Source organism: Sus scrofa, chromosome 6 (assembly GCF_000003025.6).
Source record: "Sus scrofa isolate TJ Tabasco breed Duroc chromosome 6, Sscrofa11.1, whole genome shotgun sequence".
In the NCBI taxonomy this organism is placed as follows: Eukaryota; Metazoa; Chordata; class Mammalia; order Artiodactyla; family Suidae; genus Sus; species Sus scrofa.
The window spans coordinates 85,552,382-85,566,880 of NC_010448.4; the positions used below are offsets into that span (position 1 = coordinate 85,552,382).

Consider the following 14,499-nt stretch of genomic DNA (forward strand, 5'->3'; position numbering starts at 1 on the left):
GGTTGAATCGGAGCTGTAGCTGCTGGCCTACACCACAGCCACAGAAACACCAGATCCGAGCCTCGTTGGTGACCTACCACAGCTCATAGCAACGCCGGATTCTCAACCCACTGAGCTAGGCCAGGGATCAGACCTGCGTCCTCGTGGATACTAGTCAGATTTCATTTCCACTGAGCCATGATGGGAACTCCTTCATTCAGTCTTGACAGCAGCCCTAGAAGTGGTCGTGGTATCCGTTTTTACAGACGAGGATACAGCTCAGAGAGGTTAAAGCTGCCAGAGAGGCCAGCCATGGTCACAGAAGCAGGGGTGAGCAAACCACAGCTCTAGCAGATGAACCCAATTCTCTCTCTCAAAGAATGTGCTTTTCTAGTTTGGGAAGACTGGTCACAAAGAGGCTGGTTGGAGGGGAGGAGTTCTATCCCATGAGAAGCAAAGTTGAGTGAAACACAGAACTGCCACCTCAACGGAATCAGAACTAGGCCAGTCACAACCTGCAGAGGCTCAGCCTGTACAGGTATGGCGGATTCTAGGACTTTGGCTACTTCCCTATCTTCAGTACTTCATTCTTCTCCCCCAGGACAGTCAGCAGGAATGTGCCCAGAAATTCAGAGGCCTCAGACCTTGTGTTCATATACCATGGAGTGGGGAGCTGGAGGGACTGAGGATCTGGGACCTATCAGGAGGAAGGAAGGAAGGAAGGAAGAGGGGGCTGCTGTCTAGGCCCACAGTGGAGCCCGACAAGGGCTCTTGGAGCTCTCTTTCCATAAAGTCTCCAGCCCTTTTCTATAAAATGGAGGAAAAGTGGGTTAGCTTAGATTAGATTAGATCTGTGCCTGAGCACTACCTGGGACAGCCCTAGGTGTTCTAATTCCAGTATTGATTTATCCAGTACTTACTATATATTTACTTTCACAGCTCATTTGATCGCGCAGGCCACAACAGGGTTGTAGGTACTGTTATTATCCCTGTTTTACTGAGGAGGACACTGAATCATAAAGAGATTAACTTTGCCCAAGGTGAAACAGCTGGAAAGTTGAGGAGCACATATTCTAGCTCCTCTCCTTCTTTCTTTCTGGCTGCACCTGTGGTATGTGGCAGTTCCCAAGCCACAGCTGCAGGCACACCGCATCCTTAACCCACTGCACCATGTGGGAACTTCTATTATGGCTCCTCTTAACCACCACCTGCTCTGTCTACCACTTTTGCATCTGGGTAGCTGTTTTCCTTTTTTTTTGCTTTTTAGAGCCACACCCATGGTCCACAGAAGTTCCTAGGCTAGGGGTCAAATTGGAGCTACAGCTGCCAGCCTATGCCAGCCACAGCAATGCAGGATCCGACCCGCCTCTGCAACCTACACTGCAGCTCAGGGCAACGCTGGATTCCCCCATCCGTTGAGCGAGGCCAGGGATCAAACCTGCATCCTCATGGATACTAGTCGGATTTGTTTCTGCTGCGCCACAATGGTAATTCCCACATCTAGGTAAATTGCCTGGGCCCTCACCATCCATCCCAGAGGGTTCCTAAGCCTTAGACAACTTCACTGTCTTTCATAACCTTAAGGGCCAGGGCTCAATAAAGCTGAATACCAGGAACAGAGGTGTCCAGTATAATTTGGACTGGGTTGCAATTGAGCTAGCCAGGTAGAATGTCTGTTCTCAGCTGCCTTTGAGGAGGCAGCAGCAGTTTAAGGAGGAGAGGGGCTCAGGGCTGAGGTTTTCAGCTGCTTCAGATCATGCTGTGTTCAACAAACTTTGTGATTTCCTTTCCCCCTTTTGTAACACCTGATATTTATGTGTTATGTGAGTGTGTATACTGTGTTTATCTTTTGTTAGACTGTTTAGAGGAAAGCCAGGTTCCTCCCAGGATTGGTGGCCTTTTGGATCAAAGACCACAGATGGTTTGGTTTGGTTTTATTTAATGAGAATAGCTTTGTGTGTGTGTGTGTGTGTGTGTGTGTGTGTGTGTGTGTGTGTGGTTTGATTATAACAGTAACATATTACCGAAGTTACTTGTGATTATGGTAGGGTTGGGAGGAGATGTGAGGGATACTTCACTTAATATTCTTCAGTGTTTGGTTTTTTTTGGTGGGGGCTGTACCTGCGGCATTTCGAAGTTCCTGGACTAGGGGTCAAATTGGAACTGCAGCTGCTGGTCTATATCACAGCCACAGCAACGCAGGATCTAACCATATCTGTGACCTATGCCACAGCTGTGGCAGTGCCAGAACCATAACCCACTGAGCGAGCAGGCAGTCAAACCCACATCCTCATGGATACTAGTAGGTTTCTCTCTCTCTCTCTCTTTTTTTTTGCTTTCTTTTTAGGGCTGCACCTGCAGCATACAGAAGTTCCCAGGTAGGAGTCGAATCAGAGCTATAGCTGTTGGCCTACACCACAGCCATAGCAATGCTGGATCCGAGCTGCATCTGTGACCTACACCACAGCTCACAGCAATGCCACATCCTTAACCCAGTGAGTAAGGCCAGGGATTGAACCCTTGTCCTCATGGATATTAGTCGGATTCATTACTACTGAGCCACAGCAGGAACTCCCACTAGTTGGGTTCTTAACCCACTAAGCCACAATGGGAACTCCTGTTTTTTTTTAATTTACTTTTTATTTTATTTATTTTTTTTAGGGCCACACCCACGGCATATGGAGGTTCCCAGGCTAGGGGTTGAATTGGTGCTGCAGCTTCTGGCCTTCACTAGAGCGACAGAAACTCGAGACCCGAGCTGCATTTCCAACTACACTACAGCTTGCAGCAACCCTGAATCCTTAACTCACCAAACGAGGCCAGGGATCAGACCCTAATCCTCATGGATACTAGTCAGATTCTTAACCTGCTGAGCCACAATGGGAACTCCAACTCATGGTTTTTAATATTAAAATTAAAAATACATGAAATGTTCCTTGTATCTTAGGTAATGTAGTAAGGTGCATAGAAAAGGTAAAAGTTGTCCATAATTACATTTTCCAGAGGTTACCATTATTAATATTGACTGTATTTACTTCTACACATTTTTATATGTATGTATACTTTTTTCCCCACAAATAGGATAATAGGATGATGGGAATAAGTCTCTGGAAAGCATCACTTTTAATGGCTTCATACTTTTTTTTATTGTCTTTTTTTTTTTTTTTTTTTAGGGCTGCACCCATGGCATATGGATGTTCCCAGGCTAGGGGTCAAATTAGAGCTGTAGCTGCCAGCCTATGCCACAGCTCATGGCAGTGTCAGATCCTTAACCCACTGAGTAGGGTCAGGGATTGAACCTGCGTCCTCATGGATACCAATGGGCCACAGCAGGAACTCCCTGGCTTTATACTGTTTTATCTAGTCAGGCCCCTACTCCTGAGTGCTTGGGTTGCTCCATTTTTTTTTTCTTGTTTTTGGTTTTGGGTTTTTTGGCTGTGCCTATGGCATGCAAAAGATCCTAGGCGGGGGATCAAACCTGAGCCACAGTGGTGACAGTGCCAGATCCTTAACCTGCTGAGCCACAAGGGAACTCCCTTTTTTTCTTTTTTTTTTTTTTTTTAATGTTAAGAAGAATATACTAGAGGCTTTTTTCTTTCTTTTTTTTTTTTTTTGTCTTTTCTAGGGCCACACCTGTGGCATATAGAGGTTCCCAGGCTAGGGGTTGAATCAGAGCTGTAGCTGCCAGCCTTCGCCAGAGCCACAGCAATGTGGGATCTGAGCCACGTCTGCAACCTACACCACAGCTCATGGCAACGCCGGATCCTTAACCCACTGAGCGAGGCCAAGGATCGAACCCGCAACCTCATGGTTCCTAGTCAGATTTGTTAACCACTGAGCCACAACAGGAATTCCAGTAGAGGCTATTTATGGACCTTAATCTTTGAGTATATTTATTATTTGGTTCTTAGATAAATTCTTTGAAGTGAAATTGCTGGGCATTGTCACTTTTTTTTAAGGGTTTTTGATAAATACTGCCTAAATAGGGCAGGAAAATGATTGCCATTTCTGACATGGAATATTTTCCTGGGTTTTTCAGGACAGGAAGATGCCACCTAAGCGTATTGCTAAGAGAAGGTCACCCCCAGAAGATGCCCTCCCCAAAAGCAAGAAGGTGAAGGGTAAGTTGGCTTTGGCCTCTATCTCAGTATGGGTGGCCTCCTGGCACCTCCAGAATCTGGGACTGTTCTCCTTCCTTCCCGAGGTTTGAAGCTGAGGGCCCTGGAAGGCCAGGAACTCCAACCAGCTGGAGAATCTCCTGTAGCTCATTGAATCCCACCCTCTGGGAATTACAAAGGGGCAGAGACTTGCCTAAAAGCACTCAGGTACTGGCAAAAAAAGTAGACCCTAGGCCTTTGCCCCAGGGAGTAATGCATTGTAGTTCAGACCAATGACCTCTGGACAGGGTTCAGGTCCTGTTTCTGCCACCTTTGCTTTGGGCAAATCACTAACCTGAGTTTAGACTACCCCGTTCATAAAATGGGCAACCTCCTTGGGCTATTGTGAGGAAAGATCTATCCAATTAGCATTCGAGGAAAGTGGCTGTGGTTTCCTCTCTCCTAGGACCATGGAGGGAGTCCAGGAGGAGAGAGAGCCACCCCCACCCTGGGAGGGGGGTAGTGTGGATGCACTCTCAGACAGTGTCTGTCTTTTGCAGACCCTTGTAACCAGGCAGTGAGGGCCGTTGCCTCCCGCCGCGTTCCAGGCGCCCGCTCCTGCCAAGGTGCCTGTGGGCAGAGCCCTCCTGAACAGAAAGCCTGACCGGGTGGCTGCCTGCCCGGTGCACCCTCTGCGCAGCCACAGCAGTCCTGTCAGCCGTGGCCACACCCCCAGGGGGAGGAGCTGGACACCATTGGCTGTCCAGGGCCGCAGGTGGCCTGGGGTTGCACACCTGTTGGTGGTTGGCGTGCACTTCTCCGATTCCTGTGCTGTTCTTACTCCTGCCCTTTTCCTCTTCAGCTGCTGATCTGCTCCCAGATAGGAGTGGAATGGGGGTCAGTGTGCCCAGGTCCAGGGGTCAAGTCACAGACTGAGGATGGAGACTAGGGACTGTGCTCTGACCATGAAGGTTCCCTTTGGTTTCACTGCAAACTCTACTAGTTATTAGTGCTATGACCCTTTCTGAGGCTCTATGGCTTTTCCTATAAAATGGGAGCCTAAACAAGGAAGGTCTGTAGCATAATGTGGAGGACTGCAAAGCAATTTAACCTAAGTCGTAAGCAGTCAGTAAAAGGGTAGACATTATCAGACCTTCACAGTTATTCCCATCTTTCCTGACTAAGAACTTAGAGCCAATCAGGAAAACTATCTTGTGTTCTCCCTGTTCTTTGACCCTCCTGACCAAGATTCGTTTCCCAATATCAACTGTCTCATTTCCCTTCCCTTCCACTTATATTAGTAATGTGCTTACTTTTTAATCTTCACAAAAACCCTATAAGGTAGGTACTTTTGTTATCCTTATTTCAGAGATGAGGAAACATAGGCTTGGAAAGATCAGACTAATGGTCTGTGGCAGGGCAGGGGCTTGAACCCAGGTCTGTGTGATCCCAGAACACATGCAATGACCTCTCCTCTCTGCCATCATCCTGCACACTCAGGGGTTGTCTTCTTCACCCCTCAGTCTCACATAGGTCCCACAGCACAGAGCCAGGTTTGGTGCTGACACTGGGCCAGGGCGACGTGGGCCAGCTGGGGCTGGGCGAGAATGTGATGGAGAGGAAGAAGCCAGCCCTGGTACCCATTCCAGAGGACATCGTGCAGGCTGAGGCTGGGGGCATGCACACTGTGTGTCTCAGCAAAAGTGGCCAGGTAGGTTGGGGTAGCACAGGAGGGGACAGGGCCTGGGGCTGGGGGGCTTGGGGCAGGAGCTTTGAATCATACCCATTACTCTACGGAGATGGAGCTGGCTAGATGAGCAGGGAGTGGCCTAAACAAAAATGGATGAGAGGCCAGACCTTGCACTAACGGGGGTATCCTGCACACAGGTCTACTCCTTCGGCTGCAATGATGAGGGTGCCTTGGGAAGGGACACATCAGTGGAGGGCTCAGAGATGGTCCCCGGGAAAGTGGAACTGCAAGAGAAGGTGGTACAGGTGTCAGCAGGAGACAGCCACACAGCGGCCCTCACTGAAGATGGCCGTGTCTTCCTCTGGGGCTCCTTCCGGGTAAGACTGGGTCTGGAAGACGTCATGGGGTTGGCAGGCAGAATTAACTGGTGGGGCCCCAAAGATAACCCATCTCCACACCCCTGTGGTACTTACTGGTGGGGAAATCAAGACCCTGGGTAGAGCATGGGCCCAGACCCAGGTCTCTGGCTTCTTCCTCCAGGCCTATCCACACCACTGGCTCTTCCCTTGAATCTGATGTCATAATGTATGTGTCTTGGGAAGTGGGTGGGTCAAGGATGCCTTTGGTCTGAGGCTGAGCAGGGGAGTGTGCTGACCCATCTCTCTGCCTTCACCACCCCCTACGCCATCCCAGCCCTCTTCCACATTTCTCAGGGGCTTGAGGGCACATTTCAGAATTTCCAAGACAGGAGAGTGTGGTTTAAAAAACCAGAGTCAGGAGTTCCCGTCATGGCTCAGTGGTTAACGAATCCAACTAGGAACCATGAGGTTTCGGGTTCGATCCCTGGCTTGCTCAGTGGGTTAAGGATCCAGCGTTGCCGTGAGCTGTGGTGTAGGCTGGTGGCTACAGCTCTATTCGACCCCTAGCTTGGGAACCTCCACATGCCATGGGAGCAGCCCAAAAAATGGCAAAAAGACAAAAATAAATTAATTAATTAATTAAATAAATACAAAATAAAAAAGCAGATCCAGCATTAAAGTTGTTTTGCTGCATTAGTATTCAGTTTATTTTCAAATGTCAAAAATAAGGGAATTCAGTGTTCCTTTATTGGGGCTGTTTCTAAATTTTATTTCTTTTTTTTTTTTTTTTTGCTTTTTAGGGCTGCACCTGCGGCATATGGAGGTTCCCAGGCTAGGGGTCGAATCTGAGCTACAGCTGCCGATCTGCACTACAGCCACAGCAATGCAGAGTCCGAGCCACCTCTGTGACCTACATCACAGCTCACTGCGACACTGGATCCTTAACCCACTGAGCAAGGCCAGGGATCAAACCCACAACCTCATGGTTACTAGTTAGTTTCCTTTCTGCCGTGCCACAACGGGAACTCCTATAAATTTTTTTACAGAGAATTTCAAACACATAAATGTAATCAGAATAATATGTTAAACTCCATCTCCTCACCTCAACAACGATCAGATTTTGGCCTAACTTGTTTCCTCTTCACCCTCATCCATTCCCCAACCCTTTGGTACTTAAAAAAAAAATTTTTTTTAATAAAAGTATAGTTGATTTTCAGTGTTGTGCCAATTTCTGCTATACAACATAGTGACCCAGTCTCACACACACACACACACACACACACACACACACACACACACACACACACACACACACACACATATATACATTCTTTTTCTCATACAATCTTCCATCATGTTCTATCCCAAGAGATTGGATATAGTTCTCTGTTCTTTGTTATTTTAATGTAAATTACAGACCATCTGTGATTTCATTCCTAAGTATTTCACTGTGCAACCTGGCTCCTGCCCTCCTCTCCATCCCCATCTGGTAGCAGCACCTTTCACCACAAAGCTCTGTGGCTGCCTGCAAAGCTGGGGTCTGGCTGGTATGAGGCAGGCGGGACTGGCTGAAAACTGTCCTGCCCCTTTCTTCCAGGACAATAATGGTGTGATCGGGCTCTTGGAGCCCATGAAAAAGAGTATGGTGCCTGTGCAAGTGCAGCTGAGTATGCCTGTGGTGAAGGTGGCCTCAGGTGAGTCTGTGGGTACTGCTTCCGGGCAGGAGTCGGAGACCCTTTTTCTTGGGCCTTACAGACAAGCCCTGCATCCCCCACCTTCCTCTCACCCTCAGGAAATGACCATTTGGTGATGCTGACAGCTGATGGTGAACTCTATACTTTGGGCAGCGGGGAGCAGGGCCAACTGGGACGTGTGCCTGAATTATTTGCCAATCGTGGTGGCCGGCAGGGCCTCGGTAGGTGGCTTAAATCCCTCTGGTGGGGCATCAGCAGGCCACCCCTGGTGAAGGTCAAAGGCAGAAGGGATTCTCTGTGTTCACGCTTGCCTCAGGGGATCTGCAGTGGTAGCTAAGGACTCTGACTCTAGAGCCAGACGACCCCAGATCTAAATCCTCGCGCCCCCCCGCCCCCCAAATCTACTGGCTGTGGGACCCTGGACATAGTTTCCTCATCTCTGAACCTCCCTACTTCTAAACCTACTTGATTGGGTTGTTGTGAAGTTAAGTGAGTTAACATAGAAGACTGTCTGGCACATGGTAAGTTCATGTAAATGTTTCCTCTATGGCCGTGGGAGTCTGAGTGGGGCACTCACACTTTCTTGGCTGGAGTTTCCTCTCCATATAACAGGGAGAAGAGTCCCTGCCTAATTTCCCTTCCAGGGCTTTAGCAGTGGAGGAGAAGCAGATGGGGCAGAGAGAAGAAGCCGTGTGTGTGCGTGTGCGCGTGCGTGCACACATGCGCACGTGCCACTGACCCTGGCCTTCTCTCTGCCTGCAGAACGACTCTTGGTCCCCAAATGCGTGATGCTGAAATCCAGAGGAAGCCGGGGGCACGTCCGATTCCAGGATGCCTTCTGTGGCGCCTACTTCACCTTTGCCATCTCCTCTGAGGGCCATGTATATGGCTTTGGCCTCTCCAACTACCATCAGCTTGGTGAGTCCCAAGCCCAGCATCCAGCATAGCCCAGGGTGACCCGGGTTCTGATCCTGCCTGCAGCACTCCTTTGTTGGGCACCTTTGGTGCGGTTACCTAATTCCTTAGAGCCACAATTTTGTCATCTGTAAAATGAGAATATAAATACTTGTTTATATTCTGGGGCGGGGTGGGGTGGGGTGGGGTGGCCACACAAGGAGGGGAGGAGAAGGACAGCTCCTTGGACAGCTTCACCCCTGACAGCTCTCTCCTGGCCTTTCCCCTAGGAACCCCAGGCACAGAATCTTGCTTTGTACCTCAGAACCTGACCTCCTTCAAGAACTCCACCAAGTCCTGGGTTCGCTTCTCTGGTGGCCAACACCATACAGTCTGCATGGATTCGGAAGGTGGGACCTCCAGGTCCATCTCTGGGTTGAGGGCGGAATGTTCCACAGTCCTGGACACACCTCTGACATGATGGGCCTTGGAACCTGGGCTTACTCTGTTGGGTGGGCTAGCGGTCCATGAGGGTCACCTCCATCCCCCAGTGTCCTGGTGCTCTTCCAAGTGTGAGTTCCATGGGGGCCTGGGAGGCGGGGGTCTCTCAGGCCTCCCTCCAAACAGAAAGAGACACTGCAGACCTTCTCACCACCCTGGGAACAAGGGACCAGCTCCCACAGATGTGAGCACTCACCTGGCCTACCTGAGGCATGTCCTCTGCTCCTCCTCACCTCTCTCCCTCCTCCCACAGGAAGAGCCTACAGCCTGGGCCGGGCTGAATATGGGCGGCTCGGCCTTGGGGAAGGTGCCGAGGAGAAGAGCGTACCCACCCTCATCTCCAGGCTGCCCGCCGTCTCCTCAGTGGCTTGTGGGGCCTCTGTGGGGTATGCCGTGACCAAGGATGGTGAGTGGGGTCACCCACAGTTGGTCTGGTTGGGGTGTGGGGGTCATAATTCTTACCAAAGCGCCCAGCAGGCTCATCACAGATGAGATGTCCACCGCAGATGGAACTGAGATGCAGAGAGCGGTGTTAGTGATGACATGCATTTGTCCTGATTGGCAGAGGCTCTGGCTTTGATGACTCAAAATAAGTAAACACATTATTTTAATAGAGCTGATTTAATAGAACTCCTCTGCTGTGTAGAGGAGAAAAACAGCAAAGCAGATGTATCAGTAAGGCCCAGACAGGCAGTAGGACTTGAACCCAGGTCTCCAGACTCCTAGCTTAGGCTTCACGTTACATATTATTTATAACCTAGTTGGTGCTAGCTTCCCAGGCAGTTAGAATTGTATTAGGAGAAAGAAGACCTAGTAGTTGGGGTCCTAGCAAGCACAGCAGAGAAGGCTATGGGCAAGTGGTCACTAAAGCCTGGGTGGAGTAGCCATGGAGCCCTTGAGAAGCCTGGCAGATCTGCTTGATCTGGGATTATCTGGGAAGAGTTGCTGAGGAAGTGGGGCTTGAAGTTGTTTCCAGTCCTTTATGATAACCAAAGGAGATCCAGAGCAGTCTCAGAGGCAGGTGGTCCTGGGAATGGAGGTGTGTAGGGGTTTGGAGAGTGGGCAGTCATTGTCAGGCTTTGAATGCCATGCTTAGGTGCAGGGGGAAGTCTTTGGCAATATATAAGGACTGTGGTCTCTGAGTGACAAAGCTCTTTTTTATCCATAATCTCCCTTGGATCCTTCCAGCTTCCCTGAATGCTTAGAGGCTGGGACAAGGCCAGGCTGCCATAGGCCAAGACTAGAATCCACCCTCATGTCCCGGGCCTCTCACACTACAGCAAGGTGGGGCTAGGGATCCAGGAGACAGTTGCCCTCATTTCTCTCCCTTGTAGGTCGTGTCTTTGCCTGGGGCATGGGAACCAACTACCAGCTGGGCACGGGACAGGAAGAGGACGCCTGGAGCCCTGTGGAGATGACAGGCAAACAGCTGGAGAACCGCATGGTCTTATCTGTGTCCAGCGGGGGCCAACACACAGTCCTACTAGTCAAGGACAAGGAACAGAGCTGATGAAGCCTCTGAGGGCCTGTTCCTGGCCCCCCCACCTCTCTTCTGGAACAGGGAAGCCATGACGACTACATATTCCTGCAGGCCTCTCCCAGCCCCAAATACTCTGTCATCTCCTGCCTTTTCCCCATCAGCAGAACAGAATCCTTCACCTCTTTTTTCCCCTCTTTTCCGGAATTATCCTGGGACCTACAGGATGAGGGTGGGATAGATGGAAGAGGGGAGGGGGTTTTATTAGAAGGAACATTGCTCACCCCACAGCTATGTGGTTGGACCTTTCTCCCTCATCCCTACCTCTCATGGTCCTGGCTGACCCTGGTTTGCCTGTCAGAAACCAAAACTTGCTTCCCTGGGTATTTGGTGCCCAAACTCTGAGAAGTCAGGGCTCCATCAGGCCCTACTCTAGTCACGTGCCATTCTTCCTGTCCACTAGACAGGTGGTAGCGAGGTCAGACCCAGCTGTCATGGACCTGTGCCTGGGGCAAACTGGAGAAGGAGCCAGGCTACCCGTTCATGGGCAACCCCAAGCCAGATATTTGGCCCTGAACAGGTGCCCATGAGGCAAAAACAAAAAACAGTGATCCTCCACTTGATCAAGAAAAACGCCAATCAGCCTTTCTCCCAGAAGCACAAAGAATTCTGCCCTTCAGGCTTTGTCTGCAGAGTCTCACCCACCCAACCTGCCTCACTTGCAGCCAAAGGCCTGAAATCGAAAGGAAGCTATGCCTGCAGGGCGGGACCTGGGGAGAGAAGGGAAGGAGGGCTTTATAAACAAACTTATAGCAATGTTGAGAGAGAAGGGAGGGAGGGGAAGAGGGTTGGAGGAGCAGAAGCTGGTCCCCAAAAAAGGAAGCAGCAGCTTGTACAGTGGCTTAAAAAATAGAAGGGTTTTGATTTTTTTTTTTTAATGTAAACTATTTTGGAGGGGAGAGTGAAATCTTTTAACACTTTGAATAAATTTAGAGTTTTATAAAACAGGCCACTTGTTTTCTACGCACTCCCTGCTTTTTTAAGGGAGCACCTGCTGTGTTGGGAAGGGCAGAATAAATCCATGCCTGTGGACCTGGCAAAGACTAGGACTTCAAGACTAGGATTTGCAGAAGTCCTCGTGTGTGCCAGTCAGCTGTTCTTTTCTTTTTTTAAAAAAAATATGGAATAGTGGCTGTTAGAGACAAATCAAAAAAATTGAGTTGATTTTTGTTAGGTATTTTTGTTTCAGGAATCACTGGATTTTAAAAAAAACTATATAATATGAGAGGCATGGGATGGATCTTTTAGTATCCTAATCCCAAACCAAGATTTTTGAGTGCAGTACTTCTCTAGAAATGCTTATACTAAGCTGGATGATATGTCATTTCCACACCTGGTAGAGATGATTAACTGCACAGTATCTCTTAAGATAACTTATGCATAATGATGTAGATTTTCACAGGCATTTGAGCAACCAAATCTTACAGAGTTTGACCTGTCCAGTATGGTGGGCACTAGCTACATGTGGCTATTCATATTTAGTTTAAATTTGTAAAAATAAAATGAACTTCCTCGATTGCACTAGCCACATTTCAAGTCCTCAATAGTCAAATGTGGCTAGTGCCTATAGTATTGGGCTATGCAAATACAGAAATATATAGAACATTTCTATAATTGTAGAAAGTTAAGTGGACAGTGCTGATATAGTGGGTCTGTAAATGTACAGCAGGAAAGTTTTATTAGTGCCAGGAAGATTCTTGGATGTCAGTGACTCTTGGAAAAATGAATTATGCTGTAAAATGACTTAAAATGTATTCTGTGATTTTTTTTTCTTGAACTTTTCATTTTGATGCAGGTACTATACTGATTAGAAATTGACTTCTTAGAAGGGAAAACTCACACTTTTGATTTTAGTATTTTCTTTGTAAGAAGTACTTGTGTGTCCACTCTTCCCTCGCCCCACTCTCCCCTCAAAAAAAGTGCATTTGGATTAAGTTTACTGAAGTTTTCCCTTTTGACAATATAGCAGATTGAAAGTACCCTGTCCTTGGTAACAGCTCTTGTGGATTGAGACCTAAAACAGGCAGTGTTGAGCATTTTGCATAAAATAATAGCTCATTCAATCCTCACATCAGCCCTGTGAAATAGGAATTGCTCTTCCTCAGAAAAAAGTTCCTGAGAACTGACGAGCTTGAGGCTAAGAAGCTAGCAAGTGCACAGACTAGGCTGGATTTTTTTTTTTTTTTTTTTTTTTTTTTTTTTTTGGCTGTACCCATGGGATGTGGAAGTTCCTGGGCCAGGGATTGAACACGCATCTCATGCACCTCAGCAACCTGAGCCACAGTAGTGACAGTGCTGGGTCCTGAACCTGCTGAGCCACAGGGGAACTCCCTAGGCTGGTGATTAAATCAGCCTCCACCTGAGCCCAAAACCTCAGTTCCTTTTCCCTGTATTGGATGTAAGAGTTATAAAGCTCTCTGTAGGTGTTTACATATGTTAGAACAGTGTTGGGCACAGAGTAAATGTTCCAGAAGTCTTTGCTATTATGACCATTGCACATTTTAAAATTCCCTGTGGTTAATAATCGCCTTGTTTTTCACATGCTTAGTTTTTTGGTATAAGTATCATTAATTTAATGTCAGTGTCTATGAGAAGTAAATCTCCTTTTTTTGTGTTCAAACACATCAAATACGCTCAATTTTATCTTTTCCCCCATTCTCCTCCAACCTGAATTGGTTACCTGAAAACAAATGTAATCACCCCATATGGTTCAGCTATAAATAATGTTTACAAAGTCATAATAATGTAAGTGTTTGATATTTTGAAAAATTATAATTACAAGATGGTGAAGTGTATGTATGAGGTGCAGTCCTTAAAAAGATCTGAAACCACAAATGAAGAGAAAGTATGTTATTTAGAAATACTTGGATTTTAGGGAAAAGATTTGGAAGTGGTTGCCTTCAGGGGCAGGGATAGATGGGATAGGAGAGAACTGTTTAGTATTTATGACAAATTCAAAAATGTTTTCAGTGCCTCCCATATGCCAGACATTGTTGTGGGAATTTGATTAGAAACAACAAGGAATCCTGTCTGATGAAGCTTACATTTTAAATTAAAAATAAACACTTACAAGTCTTGCACAAGTAAAATAAATTTTAAAAATAGTAATCAAAGAGCACCCCACAAGGGCTGGCAAATTTTAGTACTCAAGAGTTATCAGTCATAATTCCAAGTCCTCCAGCTGCTGTGTTGGAGAGCTTACTGGATGCCAGGCATTAGGCCAAGTGCTTTCTCAACTTCTCAATTTCTCCATACGACAAACATGGTATGAGGTAAGCATTGCTGTTACCCACATCGCTAATAACAACAACACAATTGGAAGGGGCTGGGATTTGGGCTCCATTTGTTCAAATGTGTAGTTGAAGCACCCAACCGCTACACTACTACGGCCATGAATAGGATAAAGCTGGAAATGTGGCAACTTGGTTGAATCTCAAGACTTCAGAGTGCTTGACTTTGGGCCCCAACAACATAAGTTTGGAATATATGAACTGGCAAGGAAGGACATAAGTGGCCATCAACCCAGAAGGAGCCTGGGAAATGGATTCTCCATCAAGCGATGAGCTTCAGTGTTGGAGATGACAATCATCATCTACAGAATCTTCACATTCTGAGGAAAGGGCATCAAACTGAGGCTGAGGTCTGGGACCTTCCCAGACGAAGAGTCAAACTGTCAGGATTATCTAGCCATCGAAATCGAGTCTGCTGAAGGCCTTCTATGGCAAGTCTCTTCCTGGGAGAGGTTAGA

The 14,499-nt window shown here is 47.7% G+C and overlaps 1 protein-coding gene across 12 annotated transcripts in view; it reads left to right on the forward strand.

Moving 5' to 3' along the window:
• Positions 1-13,488, forward strand: part of RCC1 (regulator of chromosome condensation 1) — a 25,104-nt gene extending 11,616 nt beyond the window's left edge. For 4 of the 12 annotated variants that reach the window (XM_021095670.1, XM_013999074.2, XM_021095669.1 and 1 more), the window contains 10 exons: positions 4,019-4,100; positions 4,637-4,702; positions 5,600-5,787; positions 5,964-6,143; positions 7,723-7,819; positions 7,918-8,040; positions 8,582-8,737; positions 9,004-9,123; positions 9,468-9,620; positions 10,549-13,488. In XM_021095670.1, coding sequence (XP_020951329.1) covers positions 4,028-4,100; positions 4,637-4,702; positions 5,600-5,787; positions 5,964-6,143; positions 7,723-7,819; positions 7,918-8,040; positions 8,582-8,737; positions 9,004-9,123; positions 9,468-9,620; positions 10,549-10,724 — 1,332 coding nt within the window. In that variant the 5' untranslated portion in view covers positions 4,019-4,027 and the 3' untranslated portion in view covers positions 10,725-13,488. Of the gene's footprint in view, positions 1-180; positions 518-4,018; positions 4,101-4,183; positions 4,305-4,636; positions 5,788-5,963; positions 6,144-7,722; positions 7,820-7,917; positions 8,041-8,581; positions 8,738-9,003; positions 9,124-9,467; positions 9,621-10,548 lie in introns of those variants that run through there. The other 8 variants (XM_021095671.1, XM_013999078.2, XM_013999079.2 and 5 more) reach the window with 6 other exon arrangements.